This window comes from Pseudopipra pipra, chromosome 4 (genome assembly GCF_036250125.1).
Source record: "Pseudopipra pipra isolate bDixPip1 chromosome 4, bDixPip1.hap1, whole genome shotgun sequence".
NCBI lineage: Eukaryota > Metazoa > Chordata > Aves > Passeriformes > Pipridae > Pseudopipra > Pseudopipra pipra.
In genome coordinates, this window is record NC_087552.1 from 33,952,747 (window position 1) to 33,979,513 (window position 26,767).

General features: G+C 38.7%; 1 protein-coding gene across 4 annotated transcripts in view; it reads left to right on the top strand.

Annotated features, from left to right (window-relative positions):
- RAPGEF2 (Rap guanine nucleotide exchange factor 2) overlaps window positions 1–26,767 on the top strand; it is a 181,132-nt gene that overhangs the window by 27,048 nt on the left and 127,317 nt on the right. For all 4 annotated transcript variants that reach the window (XM_064652356.1, XM_064652354.1, XM_064652353.1 and 1 more), the window contains exon 2: window positions 23,969–24,039. In XM_064652356.1, coding sequence (XP_064508426.1) covers window positions 23,969–24,039 — 71 coding nt within the window. The remainder of the gene's footprint in view (window positions 1–23,968; window positions 24,040–26,767) is intronic.

Sequence of the window (26,767 nt, forward strand, 5' to 3'; positions counted from 1 at the left end):
CCCAGAGCTGGTGGGAGGAGGAGGGAAAGTGGGAGAAATAATACTTTGTACCACCCAAATTGTGCAATGAGTTATCGCTGCATGTGGTTTCTGAGAAATTCAAAGTTGTTGGTCTCCAGAAGATGAGGCTTTAATTATACCCTCTGAAATGTTGCTTGCCCTTATTCTTTTCAGAATTCTGGTCAAGGTTTTCTGTCCAGTATTATTCCAACTTTAAAACTCTTTTCACAATTGCAAATGAACTTTTATATGAAATGTCTTACAAAGTTGGTGTCAGTTAGAATTGCAGGAGAAGAATAATATGCTTGGCATATAGAGTGAATCTTGACTCTGGCAGCTGATGAATAATGGGGAAAAAAAGGGCATTTTAACCTTGAAATATGCTTGTCGGAAGAGTCTTATAATAGGAATTATTAAGTGGAAGTGGAAAAAAACCACTTACAGATAACAGATTCAGTCAAGATAGCTCTACTGCATGCAGTGAAGTTTTTGCTTCTCTTTCAACTGTTTTAATTCAGTAATCTGTGCAGTCTATGTAACTCTTTTCTTGCTGACAAACATCAGGTAGGCATGTTTATTATAATGCGGCATTTTGAAAGCTTTAATGGCAAGAAGAGTTCATTCACCTATTTGTAACTCATGGTATTCAGAATGTAGGTGAAGGCTGAAAAGGAACTCTGTCTCAGAGGTATGCAAGAGCTACAATTTTTCTGATTCAGCTCATGGAAGAAAATGATCTACGGTTAATCTTGTCACCTTCCTCCTCCTCCTCATTATGGTGCCAAAAGATAGGAAGGATAATAGGGAAAGGATGTGTGCCAGACCTGAGATGAGTATCAAAGATTGATTCAAGGGAACTCAACTTACTGGTTTGAGAGTCCTGAAACCAATTACCGTGCCTGGGCTGGTCCTAAAGAATGAGGAACTGGAGATACCACTGTCCTTAGTAGTATGAACTTCATAAGTGTCAAATTGACACCTCAGTGTAATCCCAGGTGTCTGTCACTTATTCATCTGCATGCCTTGTTTCTTAAGGTGAAAACAAGTGTCTCATCTTGGGACAGATACTGGGCAGGGACTTGAGAGAACTGAGTGATACCACTCACCAGTACCAGTATTACCCTCGGTGAGTTACACAAACTTCCTAGCTAATCTGTTGAGTTATGTTTACTATTCCAAACAGCAAAGTATGCAACTATAACTCCCCTGTGCAAGGCAGGGCATCAGTCTGCCTCCTAATAGTAGGAAATTAATGACTTAATCCCCCCCCCCCGCCCCCAAATTGCTCTTCTAAAGCAGGCTGAGATACTGAGCTTGAATGAAAAAACCCTTGTTAGTATTTCAGTCATGGTGTTTTTTGTGGGTGGTTGGGTTTTTTTTTAAGCTTTTAAATAACTCCCAATACTACAAATAGTTGAATAACACTTCTTGGTAACCATAAAAGTTGAACTCTTTGACTTGGTAAACTGGGCACATACTCTCTTTATTCCTTTTTATTTTATGGCAAGGATAATCATCATCTTAAAAGCCTAACATCCTAATTATCAAGGTAATAAATGGTTGAAGTAGCTGTAACCCAATGATGCAAGCCATTGTATTGTCTCCTACAGGTGTTTTCTCATAAAGGGCAGATGGCTGATATGTTACTGACTCCTCAGGGACAGCAAATTAGGAGAAGGCAAATACAGTTTACTGCTTCTAGAAAATAAATTTAACTCCATGTAATTTCATTCTTTTAAAGATTTCTCCTTGTTTTTGTCCTTGACTTTTGAAAGGTTTGTGTAGCCTTCATTAAAGGCAAAATTAAAAAAGAATACAGAACTTTGGTCTTGCGTGTTAAAATTATGGTTATTCTTAAAGAAATTGAATGTTCAAGTACTTCATGTTGAAGATAGTGAACCAATTTTCATTTAATAAAATGCATATAATGTATCTGTAATTTTTAGGGTTCTAGGCTGAGTGCAAAACCTTGAATTAGTTGAGCAGTCAACTTTCCTTTTTATGGAGGACGTTGAACATCTTTTTCAAACCACCATTTCTCAGAGTATACTCCTACAAAATAAGCCTACGTAAACATTTGTGTAGTGAGTGCTTGGGGGTTGGAAGTCGTGAAGAGGAGAGGTGGAAGGAAAGCTGTGGCTCCCTTAATTTGCTGGTATTGTGATACCTTTGGGATATAAAAAGTCAGGAGAACAGTATAGTTCATGATCTTTGCTATCCTTGCTGTGGCGGAAATGCTCAGATGGGTTGTACCACTATAGCTATTCTCCTGAAGAGTTTGTTTTGCTGTCAGGAAGGTGATATTTCCTTTTGCAGTAAGGAAGATGCTTCCTTTTATCCCTATTGATTTGTGTTTGTGCTGCAGCTGACTTGCTCCAATTATTCTCTCTGTTTTAAGTAGGTGTTTTTTGTTGTTGTTTTTTTGTTTGTTGGTTTTTTTTGTTTGTTTGTTTTTTTTTGTTTTTTTTTTGTTATGGTGATACTTTCGTCAGCAGTAGCTCATACATAACAAGGCAACCTCAGTATGTATGATAGATGATTTTGCCTATTTTTATGGAGATAGTGTTGGAGTATGAAAAAAAATCAAAACTGGGGGAGGAGGAGTTGCTTTGTACTGGAACACAAGAAATACCTATATTTTTAAAAACTATCCAGAAGTCACCTGGCAGCTATAGATGTGGACAACTTGAAATATTTCTTTCTAATGAGAATGTTGTGCATGGCCTTGTTACAGAAAACAGTCTTACAAGAAGACTTCTAGATACTCAGTTCAGTCATGTTATGTATGGTACCTCATACAGATTATAAATGTAGTGCTGCTATGGCTTCTCTGGTATTCAGTTAAAATAGACTCAATATACTCTTGCTGTGCTTTGAGCATATGCTAAAGCAATAATGTTTTTTTCTTTAGTCTAATGCAACTTCTGTCAACTTGATCTGAAACTAGACAAATACCTCTTTGTTGTTTATGGTATATGAAGCTTCATAAACATTGTAGTGTTCTCTTTTTACTATGGCATCTTTTTTTAATTGGTGAAATGTGTGCAGTGGGCAATTGGGAAAACAAACTAAATTATTAAAGAATGCACTTTTGAAATTTTGTCCAGGATTTTTTCCAAAAATAATAATACAGTTTTTCAGGAAAAAGATAAGTGTCGAATAAATATTATGTTAAGATAACTTTCTAATATCAAGACTCTTAACACATTGCTGTAAAAGTTAATGTGTTTGACTACAAGCTATCTGATGAGCTTGTATAGCTACTGCATGCTTTTGATACGTCTGCAGCTATTTCATCATTGAAATCCTTTAATTGATTGATACTCCAGTGTTATCTTTTTCAAGGAGAATTGGAAAAATACACTTGTTGCTGAAAAATGGCTTGAACTTAAATAAACCTATGTTGTATCATGTATGTGTGTATAGCATGTCCTCTTGAAAGCCAGTAAGTGACTTAGCCTGGTTTCAAATGGGATTTTTTATTATAGTTTGAGATGTGTGTAGATTCTGATTCAACACAAAAATGATTTTTCCAAGGGTTTTGGCCACGATTAAAAGACCACTAGATCATCAGTAGTCTGGGGTTTTGTGAATTGCTGCAGAGTTTGATTTTGAATCTAGGCTTGTTCTTGTGTTTGAATTTTGTGGTAGGGATGAGTGTGTGTGGAGGCAGCACAATTTGCTGTTAACAGTCTCTAATGCTTTTCTTTAATAGATATATGCAAGTTAGTTATCTGAAGAATAGTTTAAAGCGCTTGGTAAATACTGAGTTTCACTTTGTTACTGTTGTTACTGTGTTCATTCTGACTGCAACATGTTTCCTCCTCAAGTGGTTCTGACAATTCTTCTCCTTACCCCTAGTTTTAGTTCCACACTCCCCCCCCCGCCCCCATGTTTCTGAGGGCTTAAGTGTTTTTCAAATCCATGAAGAAAACCCAAAACTTAATTCAAATTTGCCACAGTGATATGAAGCTTAGTATAGAAAAACCACTGAAGACTGCATATGGCTCAAAGTACCTGCAGATTGGATTGGAGTGTGATATATGGTAAACCCGTCCTAAGCTCATGCTCCTAATAAAATGTACTCCCATCTTGGTTGACTGGTGACATAGGCTTTTACACTATGCTTCTTCTACATCCTCCTTGAAAATTTGAGGTATGACTAAAATACAAGTCAATATGTACACATAGGCCTTCCAGCTATAAGAATCTTAATGAAAACTCAGATTTACATCTTCCCGCAGATGTTTTTAAAGTATTGCTGGATGTACAGTATATGAAAGATCTGTAATCTGATAAATGAATGTTAAAACACTAAGCCAGTTCCACTGTTCAGTGGTTTCTGTCATTACATTTCGGGTTTGTCTTTTGTCAGTAAGCTGGAGTGTATGGGAGGTGACTTGTATAAACTATTGTGTTTCTTTTCTGTTCATCTTGTTGGTCCTTTATTTTTTTTTAAGATAGTGGTCCTCTCAATTCAAAGAAAGGAAAAAAAATACACCTTGACCCTTGCTTCTAATCTTCTCATGTAACCAATGGACTGCTGAAACAATAGCAGTTACATCTGATACTACAACATCTTATTTATAGATGGAAGCAGCTGCATCCTCTGCCTTTGCATGCAAGAAGACCTATTGTTTTTCAAGTCGCCAGGTTAATGAGACTGTGGGAAAATGGAGGCCTACTATAAAAGCATTTTTAAAGATAATTAGATAACAAAAAAGGAAGGGAAGATGTGGCTGGTGCGACTTGCTCTTAAACTTGAGTTAGATGTGATGTAAACACAGGAGTTGTCAGTGCTGACAACGTAAGCTCTAGTATAGCCTTGAGTATAGTCATGATTCTTATATTGTACTTGGCTCATTAAAAATACCAATTTCCCTGGGCCTGAAATTTCTGGTGACTGACATTAAATAAGTTCAAATAAGTTCAGTTTGTAGGGAAAAGCCCATGCCCTGTTATACTTCTTTGCCACCACTGAAACCTTTCTACTTTCATGCTCCCCCTGGTGGGTTCTCTGCTTGGGAGTGCCCTGGTGCGCCATGTCGTTTATCTGCAGGTACCTCTGTACAATCCTCGCTGGGTCACTGCGGCAGGGAGTTGCTAAGGATGCAGCAGGGAGTGGGTGGCACTGTCTGGTGGTACAGTTTTCATCTAGGAAATGTTCCTCTGAGATCTGTGACCAGCTGGCTGACCTCTGAATCTGGATTTTGGGAGCTCTAATAGGTTGTTAATCCCTCTGTTGTCATCCTCGTTTTTCCCCTCTGTTGGATGCCCTAAGTGGAAGGAATGACTTCCATCTTCATGGTAGAGCTCTCCCAGGGTGAGGAAAGCATCTGAGCTTCGTTATAGGTCCCTGGAAGTCTGTGGATGAGCAGCCAAGGTCCTCTTTTTCTGTCATGTTTCTGCCAGGTGCTCAGTGATGTCAGTTTACAGGCTGCAACCTGTGAAGCACAGAATACAGCTCAGGCCAGTGCTTTCTCCCCTCGTGCAGAACATGCTTTTAGAGGCTTTAAGGTGTTTCCCATCTAATTCATGATGTGTGAATAATAAAAATATAAATTGCTAAATATAAAATATAGGATGATAGTAGCATTAGGGTTGAGCATTTTTCAGTGCAAACTAAAGAGTGTTAAGTTGGTTTAAAGTATTTCGTGTGAAATATTCTTTTTCTAAAGCACATACCTTTAAAATTTGTGCAAGTGGCAGTCTCTGACTAAATAATGAAGTATGTGTTAAGTCCAATCAACATCCAGGAACTCTGGTGTCTTCTGTAGTATACTTGTAACGTATAGCTTTCGTCTTTCGAAAGCTCTCTGGTTCTGGTGTAAGTGATAAGAGTTGCTGAATTCTCTGGTAAGTGAACTGAATGTTTTTTTACCAATCTATAAGAAAACCAATAGCCCCTGAAATTTCCAGTTTGAATTGTCTTATTTCAGGTTCTGGGTTATTGAATTTCACTCTACCACCTTCTGTTGAACTGGGATTTGGGAGACTGACATGTGATGCTTGCTTGCAGGCGATCATCCAGTCTGGGTACCTCAAAGCCTTTTCTCATCAGCTAACTTGATCTCATCAGCTTTTTTTTAAGCTTAGTAAGTTTGTGTTCTAGAGTTGACACTAGTTGGTTTTCTTTCCCTATAAAGTGGTTATAAATTTTATTTATAATATCATTCAGTTTTGGCTTTAGTTTACTGATTGCTTATGCTGTGTACTGATATTATGCTGTTTATGTACTGATTAGTTATGCTGTTCCAAGAGAGAGGATTTTTTGTGGGGAGGGGGTGGAAGTTGGGTAAGACTTCTTTTTCTTTTGTCATCCATTCTTGAACTTTAAAGGTAGTTAAAAGCAAAGGACTTGTTTTACTGGTCAGCTTGTTACTTGGCTTATATTGTAATGAGTTTATAATAATTTTTGCTCTTGATTTAAATCATCTGGAGAGCTTAGTTTGTTAAATGAGACTTTTATTTTAAAAGTCAGCAAGGTAATATCTCTTTCCTCTGGAACATATTTTTATAAGAAATCATTACTAGGGAGATGTTTTGCAGTGTTTAGGTCTCTTGACCCTTCTTATCTTGTTGAAAATCTAGCTTCATTAATCTTTTAGTATTAGACTGCTTTGTTGCACAGATTCTTTGGTAAATAGATTAATCTCTGGGTCTTGTGACTGTATTAATCTTGCTCTGCTGCTTAAGTTTGTTGAGGGATTTCTAGTAATTAGGGCATCTTTGTGCTTGGTCTCAAAACAGTTACTGTTTTTTTCCTGGGATTCTAATGGTGAAGTAGGAAACAGTGGAGACAACCAGATGTATTAGCAGTTAAGAGATTATTTGGTTACTTTTGCTTTTCATGTTGCATAAAAAGCTTATAAATATTTAAGTAGTTTTTGCAAGACACTGACCTGAAACAGAACCTTCTAAAACCATATTAACTGTGGGATTCAGCGTTGGTATGTTCATGTAGGAGACATTAAAAGAATAAAATCACTTCTTTAAAGAAGTGCAGGCACTTTATTGCCTCTTCTGATACTTCATTATGGTTGCTTGTAAACTGTGAACTACAGCAAAGCTAAATCAAGAATATTAATGTCAAAATGTATTTCTGCAGTAATGTAATTCTTGTTGAATAGCGCCTAGGACTTCAGACAGTCACATGGTCCCTTCTTGCTGGAAGTTCGTGCTTATCAATAGAGCTTTTTTGATTTACCTCCTCATAGCTTTCATTAATAAAACATTCTGAAGAAAAATGTTGACACCGGGGCAGCGGAATACTTCTTGTGAAAAAATCTTGTGTATATTTTGTTGCAAGACTAATTTCAGTATATTGATTCCAGTTATTTAATTTTCAACATTTTACTGTTGATTCAGGCTATTTTGGGGTGCTTTTCAGTATTAAGTGAATAGAGAATACAGAAAAGTTGCGCATGATGTTGCTTAGTCAGGATATTTGTGTTCTTTGTGTAAATGCTCTACCCATAACCCTTTTTCCATATGTGATGCCTGTTGTTGTTTTCAGTGAAGCATGCACTCAGCAACAAAGCACTTTCCGTGAGTTAAGCTGGACATATGTGAGCCATCTCAGTGTTACAAGTGCATTCTGAGGCTTTCCTCTTCTGGCTTGAGGTCAGAAATAAAACTTACTCTTGGTAATAGTCATATTAAGGACTCAAACAGCAGGCTGTTAAAGTGAATGGAATGAAATGAACCAGAAGGGCAATAAGAGCTTTTTTTTTTGTTATTTTAATTTGCTTAAGAGAATGAGATTACAACCAGAAAATCGTCTTGTCAGACAGCCAGATATTACTTCTTGGTCTTCTCTTGCCAAATGCTCCAGCTTCCCCCTCCCTGAACCCTCTGCCAGCTCACCATGAGAGCCAACAGTGAAATCCTGGGCTAGTCCTTTTTGTTGTTTGTTGGGCAAAATGTCACCTAAGCATTGTTTTTTTACAGGATCTGAGAATTTGGATAAGCTACATTTACTTAAAAACTAGCAAAGCTCCATTTTTCTTGAGGTCACCTTTTGTTTGTAACATACGAGAGTATATTTATAACTTGAAAGAGAGGAGGATGCTCTGATTTGCTAACATAGAACTCACTTTTAGTTACTGAACTAAGAGAAACCTGGTATTAAATATTAACTTTAATTTAGAAAGCCTGGAAAAGCTGATGTTTCAAGTCACTTGTGTTGGTATGAAGTACTTGACAGGTTGTTTTTTTTTTTTAATTACATTTTTAAAGAATTATTCTGTGAGTGTAAGAATCTGTGTAAATATTTGTTTCCAAGTGTTTGTTCCCAACTTGTGCCTTCCTAGTGCTTCCCAGCCCTTAATCTTGTTGCTTCCAGTTAATTTGCATTTCTTCATTATTTCTCTCTGTTGTAAACCTTTCCAGCTATCAAGTAAGTTTAAAACTAGCCAATGGGCTTGTAAGTGATGAAAATTGAGATATATACAGGTTGTGTACAAAGGCAGTATTTGTTTCTCTTGCCCTGACCCTCGAGAATTCTAAATCACAGCAAAAATAAGACCAGTTGGCCTTAGATAAATTCCCATAGTTATCAAGTGAGGGCATACCAATGCCAAAAGGTGATCAGCTATTGCCAAAGTCTCAAAAGGAGAAATGTTTAAGGATCTATTATACAACATTGCTGCTCAGAAAATCCTTTATTCCAATGTTTAAAATATAAAAATGATGTAATTAATTCCCAAAGCACTTCAAAGTAACTCCAGAAAACCAATTCCAGAAAGCACAGAGCAAAGTTAACCTGCCTTTCTCGCAGTAGGCTGAGTGTAGCATTGTCCTGTCACCTCCCTGCACCCTCACTGTTGTGACCATTCTCCCAAATGCCAAAGGAACACCTTGCCTGACACCCCCAGCATCCTCATGATACAGTTAAGGATATGTTGTTGACCCTAAACTGCCTGGAATTATCAGGTGGTTCACTGAAGGGCAAATCATCTTTTCACATATTTCGTGGCTAACTGTGCTCCATATGTGTCCTGTGTGTGACTGTAATCTTAACCTAGTAAATAGCTAATCTCAAGTAGCCACCCTCTTACTTCTTACTCAGCTTGTACCTTCTGTAAGTTCATAGTGCAAGTTAATAATTTCAGAGAGTATGTGTTCTTGCATTAAATCTTGAGCTTAGAGTCTTTTCACGTGCCGTTGGAAAGAAAATTAAGATATCCTTGGAAGAAAGTGCTCTGTAATTTCAGGTTATTTGGGTAGAAATTTATGATTTCCTGATACTCTGAAATGAAAATGGAGTTTTAAATGCTTAAACCCTTGCCCTAAACCAAAAGCATCAAAACACAAACCAAGGAATTTGCTGTTCTTGACTTTTAAATTACCTTGTAAGTCTTAAAAAAAAAAAAAAAAAAGGACAGCACAAAGGGAAAAGGGAAGTGCAAGTCAGTGGCACAAAAGTGCAGAACTTGACCTCTGGGTGAGACAACTGTTCAGAGCCAGCTAAATCATCACTGTAACATTGGGAAATCTCCTCTGGCAAAACTTGGTGTGGAAACTTGAGGAGCAACTGTCTTTGTCTGTCAGCGTGGTCTTTCATCTGTACAGTTACCCACCCGAGCAGAGCTGGCGGAAGGGAGCACACAGTACATGTGCTGCGTCAGTAAATAGCTTGCAATTGTAAAACAGTCTCTGGGAGGTTGCAAAAAGGTCTTCCCAATCCTCTGGGGCAGAATTTCAGTTTAGCAGGGCACTCGTGAGTGTAGGTTTCCCCACGCTGCATGCAAGACAAGTTTAGTGCCAGTGCATGTAAGTGACCAATTAGTATTTGGCCATGGTGGAATCAAATTGCAGATAGCTGAAATCTGTTGCTTGTGACAGTGACCCACAGCCAAATCTTGCCTTATTTTTAGTCTGTTTAATTGAGGGAGGATAAATATAAAACACAAGCAGTGCAGTCTTGGTGTTCTGCGCTCAAAGAAGGAAAGGAAGCTGCAAGGTCCCCTATTTGAGAACAGACTTAAAGTATTTACAAAATTTTCAAGAAGATTATCGCGTTGCTGATTGTTTTCATGTATGCAGCCAGTTTATGCTCTTGTTCTAGAGTGCTTGGCTGCTTCTTGTACCTTCACAAGTGCCAAAAAGCTTTAGTTAAAAGTGCAGCTGGAAACTACGTAGAACTTTTACCAGATTTTGCAGGATTTGGCTCGCCGTTAAATGTGTGGGGTCTTGGAGCTGCTGCTGCATTCATTCAGACTTTTTCTAGTATCTGAGACTGCCAAGGGAGGTGACAAGTTCTTTCCTCCCCTGGAAGGTTCTTTTAGGGCTGTTTTTCCTCTGGCAACTGCTTCGAGACCTCTGATTCATTTCTCTGCTGACCAGCAATCCTGTGTCTCCCAGCTGGGGCTAAATGCTGGTATTAGTGAAACTGTAGAAGGGAATGCAGTAGAAATATAATGAATTAATTTCTTTGAATTAAGAATGAAGAAAAAAGCATATGTATTTGCCAGTCTACAGCAATTGATAGGTTCACAAAGGAGCAAAAACCCTCAGATCTTTTTGAAAAAGTCAAACTTTTGAAATGGGTTAAAAATACTGCTGGTAAGGTGGAGGGGTTAATGTGACAAGGTAGAACCTTATGTTGTCAGAAGCCCTCAGCTGTAATGCATGGGTCTTGTATGTAGAAACAATGACTTTATAATCTGAAAACACTTTAGTTGTATTGTGTTGTGGATGAAAAGTTTACAGTCTGATTACTGTTTTTCGAACTGGACAATTTGCTGAGACTACTGACCACTTGTAGATTAAATAGATAAAATCTGACACACAAGCCACTCTTTGTGTTGGACACTAGAAATAATAATCATGATCTGTGTTAAATGTAACTTAGAATGTTGTTTTAAAAGGAAAAAGTCTCAACCCTTACAGGCTTCTCTGTTGGTTGTTATCTGGATCACCCACGCTGTGATGATCTTTCAAAGAGAGGTCAGGTCCTGCAGGCACACTCTAAGGAAACCTAGTGATGATGCAGGGATAGTGTAACTACTGGGCTTTATTTCTAGACCTGAGGGCAGTGAACAGGATGCAGAGACACCTTGGATTTCCACAGAGCTAGTTTTGATCCAGTTCTGTTGCTCCTGAGACAATTTCCTGGGGATCTACCTTCTGCATCTCACTCTCCAGAGTTACTGTGGGTTATTTCACCAGCAGAGAAATGCTGTCTAAATGTAGTGGAGACTGTTGTGGGTATTGCCTGACTCCTGACTTAATGAGCCCTTCCCAGTGGGGCTGGAGAGCAGAAACAGTGATTAGCCCTATTGGTACCAGCAGACAGCCACTGGAGACCAGAGCTAATAGCAAGCCTGCCTGTTCCTTGTGCTGAACAGCGCAGGTGTGGTGTCCTGGTGCCTCACCCTCCCAGCCCTCTGCAGCTCGGGAGCCAGTTGACCTCAGTCACCATTACCAGCTTTTCTAGGACTCTTCTTGTTTTAGTCATACTGTCATTAATGATCCCTCTGCCTCTTTGCTTAAAGTTTAGGAGCACTGATGCGCATAGTGTGCATCCACATATCCCAACAGAAGCTGCTGGAAGCTCCTGGCTACCACCTGGCTAGCTCCTGGAGGAGGTGGCAGTGCTTCTGCATGGGTCTCCCATTTTTTTTGTCATCAAACATCACTATAGGCCATTGTATCTTTAAGAAACATCCACTGCTGTTTAAAATCACGTTTGTTGCTCCTATATTCTTGTGTCATACTAGGAAAAAGAAGTGGAAAGGTGTTGTCTCTTCCATGTTTTAGGACATTTGAGGACTGTGCAAACAACTGATTAACAGTGGTCATATTAGTACAATCTTAGGAATGCTTAGATACTGATGTGGTGTTTAAACCTGCTTAGAGTTGGGTTTCTAATTGCAAGGGCTTCTGTGGGACACTGACAGTGGCACTCTGATGGCAGGGATTGCACCTATTGTCCACCTGGGTGCTTTTGGGAGGGGTGTGATATTTCACTGCCATTCTTTACCTGAGTTCTTTTTGGAGTTGCTTTTAATGTTAAAAGTGAGTTGTCAGACTCAGCAGGAAGTTACTAACTCAGAAGATAAGCAGTAATCTCTGATGAGAAATGTGCATACTTTTCGTGTCTGAATTTGGAGACAACACATGATTTTAAGCTGCTGTGAAGGTATGCATTCAGTGTTTAAGAACAAATGTTTACTCGTGAGTTGATAAGCAGTATCTTGTTAAGGTTTGGTAAATTGATGGCTGTCATATGCTTAGTTTAAATTAGTTTGCAAATCAACTGGTAGGTTTTTCCCATATTAAGAATTGCTTTAAAAGTTTATCAACAGTGATGCTTAAGATCTAGGCAAAAATACTCTCTTATGAAACCAATGGTATGTATTTTATTATACATGAGGAATGCAATGTTGTATCTCTAACTCTTTTTTAACTTGCACTGAGCAAAGCATGTGACATATGGTCCTACTCTGGAAAGACTATAGAAAAACCTGTTTCTCTTTAATCGAGGTTGGATTAAGATTCTGAGAGACTGCCTGACGTTGTCCTGTGGACGGGGTTTTCATGTGTTGATGTGTTTGGTTTCTCAATCTCACAACACTTGCTGTTGGTCCTCTGGCAACTGTACCACCTGCTAACTTGTAAATGTCCGTCCTTGTTGGGGCTGGTAGCAGGGAGGAACCAGGATAACAAATAGAGGGACATTCTTGAATGTCAGTAAAAAAAAAAGTCAGTTGTGACATGACAGCCAGATATCTCACTCCTAGTTATTAGAAATTAAACTCTAGTTCAGTAGACAGTTTGTAGGCCAGCTGTGAGCTGTCACTGCTATTGTGATACCTTGTGTTCTTAACTAGCAAGCTCCTGGTCACAAAGAAATAACTGGCAGTATCTCTATCTGTTTATGGTTACTGGTAAAGTTACTGAACAAAAAATACAGAACCAACCAAGTAGGAAATGGAGTCAGTGTCAGATCAGTTTTATTCACAGCTTCTAGCCTCAACTTCACATGCTCGTGTGTGTGATACTGAGTGAAAATCATGTCCGTATGACCAGCTCTGTAACTTGTGATACAAATGCAGTATTTTAAGGTATGCAGTTGGCAATTTGACAAACAATATAGGTGTTGGGTCTTGGTGTTGAGCTGTCTGATGCGTGAAACTGGAATTAGATCTGATGGATAGCTTCAGCAGGTGTGATGAGATAAAAAGGATTTCAGAGTACTGAGACAGAGCTATCCGGAGCTGCTAATGACAAATATTAGAGAAGGGTGTTTCCAGATTTGCTCCTATGGTTTAACAGTACAGCCAAACCAGTTGAATGGCTTGTTCCCTCCTGAAGGGATTTTCAGGGGCTGGCAGAGCATTCCAGCAAAGTTTCGCCGTGTGAGTTCTCTTGTATTCTTTAAACTTGTGTGCTCTTCCTGATGGTTTTCCTTTGTGGATGTAGTGCCAGGTAAGACTGAATCAAGACACTCAAGTCCTTTCCTGTAAGGGCAGTGGTCTGTTACTTAAGTTGAAGCTGCTCTGTGTCACTTCACCTTAATAGGCAGAGCAGATGGGCTGAACCCAGCTCATCTGTCTGCTTTGCCACCCAGCCAGGGTGGTCCCACGTGCCCTTCGTCATGTGGGCTGGCTGTGGGTGTGTACATGACTTCTGCTTGTTGGACTTGGACCATTAAAGAGTCAGAGCATTAGCCTGAGCCACAGAGGAGGCAGCTTTGGCAAGTGGGGTTTGCTCACTAAGGCGTCAGATGCTCCCCCCAGTGCCCAAGAGAAAGGCCAACCCATTCAGTAATGGAAGGACTTGCTTGCTTTTTCCCTCCAGTTTTCTGGTCCTCAGAGCTGCATTTAGGTTGCAGGGTGGTAACCTGAGAGGGGCTGTGCTTTACCACCACCACGATGCTACAGAAGCTTGAACTCTGTGGATGTTTGCCCATTTGATGTGCAAATTTCTTAGGTGGTTGGTGTTCTGCTTCTTAGAGTGCAAAAAACTGAAGTCAGATCAGAGCAGCGTCCCCAAAAAGCCTATCTGAAGTACGGAAATTGATTCATCCTCAAGTAGTATTTAAAAAAACAAACCCCAAACTTGTGTTGCCTTCAGAATCCTACCATTGCTCATAGGAAGTAAAAAAAAACCCACTACAACAAAACCTAAACAAACAAAAAAAAACAAACCCAAAAGATATTAATTTGGAGTTATTAAATGCAGTCTGTTTCAGGAAATACTGGAGCTAATAAATAAATTCAGGCTTGGAGATTTTTCTGTTTGACTCCTTTTCAAAGAGAAGTAATCCCAGCAACTAGGAGGATGTGACCACCAGCAGCGCTTGAGATGAATTTTTGGGTGAGGAATGATTTGACATGCAAATATGTTCTTCAGTATGATCATTTGCCTGATAGTCTGGGAATAATTTTCATGTGACCTACTGTTGTTGTTTCAAATAAAATTAATATCTGTTGGAAGAAATGCTCAGAAATATGCTAGAAATTCAGCTGCTCAAAAAAATCATCTTGTGTGTTTAACTGTTGGGAAAATTGTATCTGCCTAAATGAATCTTAATGCTTTCTTTAAGCACATGAATATAAAATATATATATTGGGGTATTAACCTTTGGAATTAGTTATGGTATAATATTTTCTTTCCCTTCCTCATGGTTTTATTGTATCTACCTTTATTCATAAATATGAAGAAACTGAGCAACATTATTCCTCCTAACCCCCCCTCCAAAACTGTTGAAAGCAGAAAGAAGTGGTGCAGTTTTACTTCAGCAAATACGGGCTGTTGCCTTGGTGGTTGGAAAGATGAACTTTATTTTTTTGTTTTGTGTTTTTGCTTTGGTTGGTTATAAGCCAGCAATATAAAACGATTGTAAGCCAGCCACAGAAAACAAGTCACTGTATTTTCTGTTGATTATAGTACTACTGAGATATTTCTGTAGTAAGATCTGGCAGAGCTCAGCTTCCAACGCGTGCTGGTTCCTTTTGTTTCTGGATGTGAGTTGTCATGGTAATAAGCCAGGAGCTGCAATGTGGAGCTCCTCATCTGCTCAACCCTGGCTCAATGGTGACTGTTTGTGACAAGTAACCTCTGGAGGGATGGTCAGGGACTCCTCTGGCATCAGGGGCTTCTAGAAAATCCCGGTTTACAAAAGCGGAGGTGTCTCTGATACTCTGAGTGGTTCTGTAAATCAGGGTATTGCTAGCTAGGTTGGGATTGAATTGTGTCTGGGAACTGATTTTTTTTGACCAGAAAGTGGGGTCAAACATACCCAGTATGTTTCTGGGTAGTTTTGGGGTTTAGTTTTGGTTGACAAGGGGAAAGTGCATAAAGCAGAGGGTGGAGCATGATGACATTCAGCACTTGGGACAGTGCTGAAATGCCCAATTCATTGCTGGGCTGCACCCTCCCAACAGCACAAGGATGTCTGTTTCAAGGTCTTGCTTTAAAAGCAAGGTATAATACAATTATATCCGAGAAGTTAGATGAAATACAAGCAGTCAGGACTGTTAGAGCTTCAGATGCAGAGAGATGATCACAGGTGATTTGTGCAGAGGTGGCTTACTGGGTTACCCCTTCATTAGCTCAGGAACACTGATGCTTTATCCTGTTACTGAATTTATGGTTTGTTTGCTTTGAAATCTGTAGAGTAATTAAACATTGTAAAAAAAAAAAAAAAAAAACAAACCAGGAAAAATATCTGAGAATTGTCATACCTTAATCTTGCCCTCACAGCTCTCGAGGAATCCTCTAAGCACAGCGAACTACTCATCCTATTTTTGGAAGGCAACCTTACCTGATATACTGTGGTCTTATTTCATATAGCTAATGAAAAATGTGGGAAAAATAACCCTGGCTCAAAAGAATTAGAGACTCTTCTTAGCATTAAAAAAAGAAAAAAAGGAAACCCCTGTAGGAAATGGCATAACTCTCCAACAAAAGATATGAATATTTGTGCAATGAATGTGCAAATGAACAGATATGATACAAGCCTCCAACTGTTGGCTGTAAATATTGAAAAGGTGCAAAAAGGTAATTACCTATATTTTTAATGGTAAATAACTTAAGTACCTTTCATAATTATGAAATGCACAGCCAGTAGGAGGTTTTTTTGTAGTGAAACCATTTTGTTTGCATTTGGACATGCAGCCAACATTTGGATTTTTGACTACAGGATATCAGTTTTTGTGTTAAGCATTCAATTGTCTGACTTCTGAGAGTCTGAAAAGCAGAAAAGAAAGGCATTGCACTACCCTGTAATTTCATATGCTCATTAGTTTGTTTGTGGATTTCTATGACATGGCAGGCTTTAATTTCCCATCTACCCTTTCCATGTTCATCCCCTTCTTATGAGATGATTATAATAATGAGTGTCTTAATTTTTTTTTGCTTTATTCTGCTAAAAGCTTATGAACAGCAGGATAGGTTGAATCAAGTGTACTACTCGAGACTGTTAAAAGTCGGGTAGTGTGGGTGGGTCATTGCACCTTCCAACTCATTGTTGTCCACTTCCAATTAGGAAAAATTCTAAAATGCAAAAATGAATATATGTAATGAAATTATATTTTGAGGGAAGCTCTTTAAAAAGAAAATAATTCACAAAAGAAATAAAGTATATTTGAAAGACAGGAAGGTTGATTTCAAGACTCCATTGAAACAACTTATTTCTCTGCAACTATTTTACTATGATCCTATGGTGTTTCTCCAATCTCTGACATCGAAGCAGTAAAGCAGTTAACTCTTTGGAGAAGCATATTTTTGTTCTGTACTTGGACAACTCCCAGTTGAGACAAACCAGGAGAATGGGATTTCTCCTTTTTCTCTATGAGGTTTTGAAGTTGCTCCTGATTAGCTTAATGTGTGGGTACTGCAGTTTCAGATTAAAATTGCCTGTTCATCCTGTTTCTAGTTCAGTTTAAAATCCCACCCACAACCCATAACAAATGTCCCCACCCTCCACATGGTGGAGCTAAAAATAGCAATTTTTGTGTGCCAGCGAGTCTTAACAAGATGACTACAATATTCCTTTCTTACTGCCTAGAGGAAGTGAAGACTTGGGTAGGCTTGATGGCCTGTAAGCTGCTCTTCTGATGAAGGCCAATTCTGAAGCTTAATCATGCCTAATTGCTGTGGAGTGATGTTCTGTCATGAATTTCCTGAAATATAATGCATGAGACAAATGCATACAGGTTTAACATGGTAACATTTTTCAGAACTTGATCGGCCACTAACACGTTTGGCTGCGGTTCAGATAACTAATTTGGCATTTGATGACTCTAACAGACCTCTAAATTTCAAAGTTGTTTTGAAATCCCAGTCAGCTGTGTGGGGCATGAGTAAGAAGGTATTTGTTTTTAGACGCTCCTCAGTTTCAAATTGTCTAATAATTGTCTTGGAGAGCTGTGGTTTTGAGGTAAATCAAGCTGTTGCCTGAAATGGGCAGTTATGGAAAGGTGGACTAGGCTGGTGGCTGACAAACTGGGGACAGCAGAGCTACTCTACTACAATAGGTTGTCTTCTTACCTGTGTACCTAGCTTTGCACCTGTGTACAATGCATCTCGTTTTTGCTTCTCGTCCCTCCACTACATTTTTCATATGCCAAGCAAAAGAAAAGGAAGAAATTATAATGGCAGTGTGATGTGGTGGATGGTACTTATCAGAGCAGTTCTGCTGAGCTGAGTGCCCTGTGTCTGTGTTGTGAACGATGAGTTTCCATTCTTGCAGCTTGTCTGGGAGCTAATGGTGCTGCTCCTTGGTAAGGGGAGGGCTGTACTATGCTGAATGGTGACTGGATAGGTCTGGTTTGCTCTTGGCAGGAAAACAGAAGCTCCACAGGTGTAGATAAGGACAAATAGGATTTGAAAGTGTGCTTAAAACTGATTGATAAAAAGGGTAGGAACTTCTTCAACCCTACTGTGAGATCATTGAAAAGGTAGCATCACCCACTTCTGTAGGTTTTCTGTTTGAAGAATCAACCTGCAGTATTAAAAATGTCAAGTTTGACAAAAGGGAGTGCTAATTGACTGTTATACCAAACTGATAGACCAAGCTTTGCACTCTAGATTATGCTTAAACACTGAATGTATTAAGAAGGCATACTTTTTTCCTACATTTGGGAGTTTCATTAGTCTTGATAGCTTGCAGTTTCAAAATAGGCTCCTATAAAGGAAAGTGGTTGTTTCAGGTAGATTTTTCAAAAGTAAAGTACGTAACCTGTATTTATCCTTAAAATGTGGCCCATGGGATTTCATTCACGGAAGTACCGATTTGGGCCATTAAACATATATAATTTCACTTAAATATTTCATTTCTTTCTGTGTAGCTGCCAAGTCAGTATCAAGTCAAAAAGTTGTTTCCAATAACTTTGGCTTTAGGGTTTTTCTAAGCCACAGATCTCTATGTACAATAGTAAGAATGGCTTGCAGAGATATGTTGTTGTACCTTACAGTGAAATTAAAAAGAACAATTTATCTTAAATTGGTAGTGTAATAGGTTGTATCCTGGCAGGCTTCCTGTGTGGCAGCTCCCACTCCCACCTGTATTTGAAGGTCCTGATGTAAGAAAAAGAATGTAAAAAATTTGTAGCATGTGACAAACACTTCATTTTAATCTCTTCAGCAAATTTGTCTTGGTATGGCTCAGTGATAAGTGCATATGTACCTGGGCATGCTCCTGCACAGCAGTTAGGATTCTGTTCAAGTTTTTTTCCACTGCTGGGACATTGGAGGTGAAGATGAGGTTTTCATCTTGATGTGTGTATGGCAATGATTTTGATATCATCCATACTGGATTTTTGTGTCACAGTGTAGGTCAGTTATTGTGGTTTTGCTCCTGTCTTTTGGCAGGTTAGTATTTGCAAATGTGATCTCACCCTTAGGTAACCATTTAGTCACCCTTAGGTCTTGCCTTCAGAGAGGGTTTTGACTGGGGTAACTGACATACTCCCCCAACACTGCCCTGCCTTGCCTGCAGGGCTTGCTGACTCTGGAGGCAGTAACTTGTGCTGCTGTTAGTGAGAGCCTGGCATTTTAGTGTGAACCAGATGTGAACAAACATACTTGGGAGTGGCCATGTCTCTTCTGTGGACATGGAAATTTTTGTTTAAGCCAGATGGGGTTGATGCTGCTGTAGTCCTGTCTTCCTTTTGGTGATGCTGGCACTGCTTTGGCCTCAGTGAGCCAGTACAGGCAGGCAGACAGGCCAGTGCTAAATCAATGCTAGAAGAAAAAAAGAAAATATAAGTGCTTTGTATAGCTACCTGGGTGGCTTAGAGTCAAATGTTTTCAGGTGCTGGGTGTGTGAAGAAAAGGGAAAAAGACAGGATCCTATCATTGCAAGGAAAGATAGACAGGACTTCAGCAACTTGGGTTTGGATTGTGGCTTCATTGCTCAAGAAGGAGGAAAAAACTTGGCATTGCTGCCTTGTTAGGACATCACAATTTGGGGAGTTCCCACTTTGAGCTAAAATAAGTCTTTAGTCAACCATATAGAAATGACAAATGCCTCTCTTTTTGTGAGCAGTTTCATGGTCTGTTTAAACCCATCGAAGACTTTGAGGTCCTACCTTTTCCCCGCTGCATGAGCGGTTGCCTTCAAGAGAATGAATTAAGGAATTAGCTTGTGTTTTATTTTTGCCCTTTGATATAAAAGAAACCAAACTATTAAAAGATGAAAGCTGCTGTCTTATTTGCCACTTCACAGAAATGAGTGGATTTCTTACTCACAGAGCAATGAATTTCTCAGCATTTTGGTCAGCTGTGGCAAGGATGAATAATTGAGTTGGGCCTGTAGTTTCACACCTTCATGCAAACCAAGACTGAAACCAGTGTAAGCTTACTATTTTTAGAGAGGTTTTAAGTTTTTCAGTCCAAAATAGAAATTTTTCACATCTCTATTATCTTACTGAAGTAAAAATTTCTTCCTTTACCTAGTATGAATTTGGGCCTAGCATTCTGGTTTTTTTGCCAAATAGGTTTGAAGCACAAATCAAATGGATAGAAATGACTGGGCATAAACATATGCAGACTTTTACTAGAATGGAGAGCAGAGGTAAGGTTGCAGACCAATATGTTTCTACTGATCTAATTGAAGTTGAGCTGTGTTAAAACTTGAGTCTCTGTTTTGTTTCAAAGTACAGTCAGAACTTTAAAGTGAGCCATCTGACACCACGGAAACAAGCAAATTAAGAAATGACACTGAATTAAACAAATTTTGTGCTGCTCCACGCACAGCAACCAAAGCATATGACTTTGGCTGCAGTACAGATTTAAGTGGAGGTTATATTTCATGAAGTCTTTTATCTTTCATTTAAATCAAACCTTGCTTTAAAAGCTGTACTAATTTGTGCTATTCGTTTTGGTTTTGGAGTTTGCATTGAGCTGTTTTTTCAAACTGTTGCCTCAATCTTTGTATAGAACTTGATTCTTGTAGCAAGATCAGCTGAGCCCTTGCGTGGCTTTTGCTGTTTTTTTTTTTTTTCCTTTCAATTCTGCTGGCTGGATAGAACTAGAAAGCAGAATGTTGGTAGATCCTGTGTGCTTTTGTGTAAGTAGTCTTTACTGTAGCAGAATATTCAACCAGTTGTAGTGGAGATGATTATCTTTGCTTCTCTTGACATTTTAAAACTCTTATAAAGTTATATTTTAAAAAAATGAGGGGAGAAACTGTAGAGAATGACTTTCTCTGAGGTTCGGTCTGCCACCTTGTGGTCATTTGAGTACGTGGCTTGTAAAAGCGGCATCCAAAAAAGTATCAGCCTGCTGCTGTCACCTGCCTGTTTTTATATATCCTGCTAGAAGCAGGTTTCAGGGACATTGTGAGCTAGCAGGAATGTTTGTGTAAGTCACAGTGAGGCTGAATTTAGCTGCTGCTTTAAGGGTTTTGCTCAACTAGCCGGCATAAATCACATAGGCAGGTTACATCCTTGAAAGACAAAGTTCTTTGCCTGAGAGTTTTAGACGTTTAGCTTTTGTCAAGTGTCTAGTATATAAAAATCAAAAACTTTCATAGCTTACATGCCTAATTTTATGTGTGTGTGTGTTTTTTGTGAAATGACCTTCAGGCATTTAGAATCTGCTTAGGACATTACAACACTTGGCACAAATATTTTTGAAGGACTCTTGAATTCTGTCAGTTCACTTTTAATTAAGAAGTTAAAGCAGCTGTCTGTGTTTGATATTGAGTATTTTTGCTAAGTAAACAAAGCATATTTTTTTCTGAGATAAATGGAAAGCCGAGGTGTCCTAATGACAATAACTCGATATTTTGATTTTATTTTTTCTTAAATTGCTTTCCTGCTCTTTAATGCTGCAGACTGATTGGAAGCATGCAGTGCCTTCTGACAATATATGGATATATATTTGCTGTTTTGACTCTACTACAGTTTTCCCTATCTTGCACTGTTATGGAGAAGTTGATTGAAAGGAGTGTTCCTGGTTATTTTTTACTTCAATTTCGATGCCAAACCTTTGGTGCTAGAGGGAGCTGTTACCTGACAGACACCCTCTGGAAAGATACAGCTTAACGAATGGGCAGCAGCTCGCTTTGCCATTTTTCGGAAACAGCCAGTGCATGTCAGCTGAGATGTTATAATGACTATTTACTTTGATACGACCCAACTGCTGAAGCTACTGGACTGTTTTCTTGCTGCTTTTTTTGCAAATTAAAAAAAAAAGCCTCTCGCCTTAGTTCTCTCAGTGATGAGATATCTCTAGCCAGCAACCAAGATTTTTTTTAGTTGTGGTTTCCCCTGCCCCCCTTGCCCCTCCTATTTATTAAAGATCTTTAGATGTTTAGATCTTTAATGTCCCTTTCACCCCAAACCATTCTATGGTTCTCTGACTCCCTTCAATGATTTAATTAGTTCCCTCTGCATTGAGTCACTTCAGCTAGGAACATAACCTGCATTCATTAGTGCTTTATATATTTGTAGGGTCACTAGGTTTGTGTCATCCATCAGTTTTGGAAACCAAATGTCTTTTAGGTCTGTGGATCCCTGTAAGCTACATCTGTTCTGGGAATACTTTACAGCGGATAAAATCTCTGCCACTTCTGAGAAACCTCAGTGCAAGCGGGTGGCAGAAGGGTTACTCTCCTGTCTCATCTTGTTGTTAGACAGACTTGCAGGAAATGAGTTAAAGTAGCACCTTCTGGCCAGACTCTTTTCCATCTAATGTGCTGCTACGAGCATCTAATCCTCAGTGCTCCACTCCCAACTTGCCATGGTAGCTGGTGCCTTGTGCTGCACAGTCCACATGTCTGGATGAGCAGCAGTGGTGCCATGGAGACTGTCTGGCTTGCATCTTGCCCTGCTGCCTGCACAGGGCTCCTGGGAGCTTCTACTCACCTTCAGCCTGTCTAGCAAGTGAGCAGGTCACTGACTACAGCACACATGTCTTTTCACACACTTTTATTAATACTAAAAAAAAAAAAAAAAAAAAAGGCAAGCAATGACTGTATTTTGTTTTCAAAGCCTTCTACATGCAAGGTCCCTCCATCCCAAACCATGCATAATTACTTGTGTCTTTTTTGTGCCCTTTGCTCCTCACAGGACCAAGGCCTCTAGAGAGCAAAAGAACAGAAGGACCAGAATAGAAGTGAAAATGCAGTATTTTAGCTTGTGTGTTTCTTCTTCTTTTTCAAACTGAATATTTGCCTTTTCATTGTGAGAAAAAATGTTTGATACCGAATGAGAGACATCTATTTAGCCTTAACCATTGAGTGTAACTCCTGGTATCCTTTCTGACATGTTACCATGGTTTTAACAAGTACAGCAACATTTCTACACTTAATGTGTTTAAATGGATTTTATTTTTATTTTTCTTTCTTAAATTCAAGTTCTCTGTGTGACTTCAGTCCTAACATCTTGGCTCAAATACCACATCTAGCATTCTGTCATTGTATCTGAAAACAAGTATTTCTTGCACTTTGTGGTCAGTTTTAAATACACAAATATTTCACAGTGATCAAATATTTCATAAATTTCTAGCTTAGTTATATTCCATTACTTGAAAACATCTTCTTAGAGTAAATTATGAGATTTGTATTGGTGTTAGTTTATTCTGAACTTTGTCAACCTCAGCAAGTGGTTGTGAACCATTACTCTTGATTTTCAGTGAGTAATGGGTAATACTTTGTCTCTCAACTAGCAAATTCAAGAAAAGGAAAAGGATGATGAAACAGTATGAAATCCATGGTCTAAAGTTAAATCACCCTAGAGGTTGTGGGCTGTACTGCAGTTTTCTCATAAGTCCTGTAGTCATTTTAAATATAAATTGAGCAAAGCCTCTAGCCTGACATTGGTGTTTCCCTTGTTGCATCTTAGGAAGTTTTAGTCTTCGATGCTCTTTTTATCTCTTTGTTAATGTTTTGTGAGCTGGGTATTGGAGGTCCACAACAGTGAAAGTAACATTTTACCATGTAACTAGGATTGCATTTTTGATTTTTTTTTTATTATTATCTCGTGCCAATAATTTTCTGCTCATGCCAGTTTTTTTTATGTCTAAGATTATGACACATCTTCCATTTGAAGAAGATACAATTTTAAAATATCTCTGTACAATGGAGTATTTTGTTAGGCTGTTTTGTACTTTTTTTCTTTTCCCCTGAACAGGAAAAGGCCTATTTCTTATGACCTTGCTTTATGAAATAAATGAAGGTTTTTGGGTATATTGGCCTTGGAAAGCAGAACAGTGGTGGTTGCAAAGTAGCTCTCTTGTAATTCTGGATTAGGCTTGTTTCCTAGACAATGAATAATGACAGTAGAAGCAGAAAGGTTTCTGTATTTGATATGGATGTCGTATGATTCTCCCCCATGTCAGGTTCCAACATGTAATCAAAGGTTTTCCTGCAATTTGCCTTTAACGTCCTGAAAATGTTCCTACTACCCCAACAGGAGAGCTTTGGATGTTTTCAAAAAAATTTTGAAGAGGTATTTTAATAGCTTGTACTGAACTGAGAATCCTAATAATGTTTTCCTTATGTTTGTAGGACTTGGAGATTGTTTATTCATATTTACATGGAATGGAAGCTTTGTCGAATCTGAGAGAGCATCAGCTAAGGTATGATACTTTGTCATTAAAAAACACATATGTTAATGCACTAACAAAGCAAAGGAACAGTAATTTTGCTAACTGTATATTACCTCTTGTGCACCCTACCTCAAACTGAAAAGCTGACTTTCACTGCATCCATTTCTTCCCCTCTTTATTGTCCTAACACTTTCCCCTTGTATGTGTGCATATACATCTCTATTTGTTCCTTCCTATTTATGTCTATTGTGGATGCATTTGTTTTCTTTTCAAATTTTCAGACTAGAAGTAAATGCTTTACGTACAGAGTGTAAGGTCCAGTCCTGATTGAAAGCTTATATAGAGACGAAATCATTTATGTAATATAATAATCATGAGAGTGGAGTCTGTTATTCATCTTCTGTTTCAGTGTGTGCTTGCTTTTGCATGGAAGTTTTAGACAAATTGGGTACAGCGCGTGCTGTACCCAATGATACTTAGTAAAAATATCTAATAAAGGTCATCCACATTTTTTTTACTAAAATGTTTCATGAAGCAAATGACCTCAAGTAAAAACTTTCACATGAACTCCTGATTTTTTTTTTTTTTGTAAAGACTTGAGTTTGTTTGATTTTTATGTAATTGTTTCAGTTGTCCTCACATAAGCATCTTACAGCAGAGGTTTCTAAGAGTATTTAGGCATTGATGTGAAGCTGACAGAATGCAGAAGGAGGCCAGCACATCTTCTGTTTGCTCTGTGGGGTGAGAGGGTGAATTACTGCTGTTTTGCATCCTGGTGTATGCCAACATTTGCCACATCTGAAGATGCTGATGCAGCTTTGACTTGATTAACGCCGGTTTAGGTTCTAATTTCTGGCCTTTTGCTTTGTCATTCTGTGAGCCCACGTTCCCAAGCCAATATTCTGTAATTTGGAAAAAATAGAAGGCGAGGTTTTCTTTCTTCCAAAATGATCAAGACACATTTTGCAATATGAATGTTGACTTCAAAGAAGTCTCTGTAATTACTTTGCTTTGGAAGGAGTCCGTGGTCATATTCAGCTAAAGTATTTTGTGTTATGTTATTATGTGCAAGACTTTTAGCACATGAAGTTTTGCATAGCTGGAGTTGAACTGATGTTGTTTACAAAGATCAAAGTGTGCACATATGGTTGCGTGGTATGTTGGTATGTGCTTCTTGGCTTCCTGTGCAGAATGAGGTTCCTGCTGAGGAATGTGTGGAACTCGCTCTCCCAGCGTAGTGAATTCCTCAGAGAGAGCTTCTGTTTACAGTACCATACATGGAAAAGGCTGGGCTCCTGGCAGATGTTGAACTGAAAGCTTTTATAGTATCCTTTAGGATACAACTCTTCTTTTGGCAGTGGAATGCCATAAAAACCTCTGAGATTCTTTAAAACCTAGTGTGTTAAATGTGGCCTCTAGTAGTAAATAACTTACCACATGGCTTGCTGGTGATCTCATATTGAATTTATTATATTTGTTTAGGAAGCGGACAAAGATCACATTTGAGCAATCGAGCAAGAATTGGCCACCAGTATTGACCAGAACTAATTCAATTTTTCAAATACTCGAGGAAGCAATCTAGTCTGTGCTACTTGGTGACTGTAATTTCTAGCTGTACCACTGTAACACAAGAATTGAAACGCTTCTGTAAGAGGCATTTTTTTCCTCTATTACTGTCCTAATAATGGGACCAAAATGCTGTAATATTCAGTGGCAGTGGTGAACTTGCGTGACTTTATCAAGAATGTGCTTCCTTCTATCCCAATTCAGAGGGGAACAAAACTTGCTTGTTAAAGTGATTCTGTTTCCTGTAACTCCTACTCTTAGATGGCCCATTGCCTTGCATCATTTCAGACCAGTAGGGCACGGACTATCCTTGAACAGTATTTTAATTTTTAAATTTGACTCCTTACAATGACTCTTTTTTTGGTATCTTCTCACCAGTAACTTCATGTCTGTACTCCCCTTCCCTCTTAAAACAGAGGATCAGAGAGAAGATGAGGGCTCAGGAGGTAGAAGCAGACAGTAGCTTTTCAGTGTCTGTAAAAGATTTTGACAAGGCCCAATTTTATGGTGGAGAGCAGTGTCTGAAAAGAGGTGGTTCTGTGGTTCAAAAAGTTTTTTGCTGTGCTAGGAAGCAGGAAGATTTTTCATTAGCTGAAATTGATATGCAATACGTAATACTTAATTATATACAGTACAGACATTGCCTGGAAGAAAAGTTCTCAAAGATGGCCCAAAGAGTAGATCTAAAATAATGGGGTTGGAAGAAAGGCTGTGGTAATAAAACTTGATTCCTAATTTGTATCTATACCTATATAGATATTTTATTAGCAAACAGAATTACAATCTCAATTTTCTGTTAACAATTTATGAATAGTCAGGATACCACTATAAGCCTGCCAGTTCTGGACAGAAAAAGCATTATTTCTTTGTGGGCTGAATTAATATATAAAAATCCTGCAAGAGGTGAGTGCTAAGGTGACTTTTGTAGCAGTCTGTTGGCTATTGAAATGAATGATCTAGGAAGTGGCAAAGAGATGCCTTTTTTAAATGTTACATCAAGCCCAGACTAACTCTTCCATTCCTCAAATCAACTTTTTTGAGAGTTTTTGCCTTAGCAGCAATTCTTGAGCGCTTTTGTCTGCTTACGACATCATTGCTGGCAGCTGGTCATTGGTACACTGAGATTCTGAGGATGAATTGTGTGAGGAAAGAAAATTTACTTCCAAAATTTAAATATAGTTACTCGTTTGAA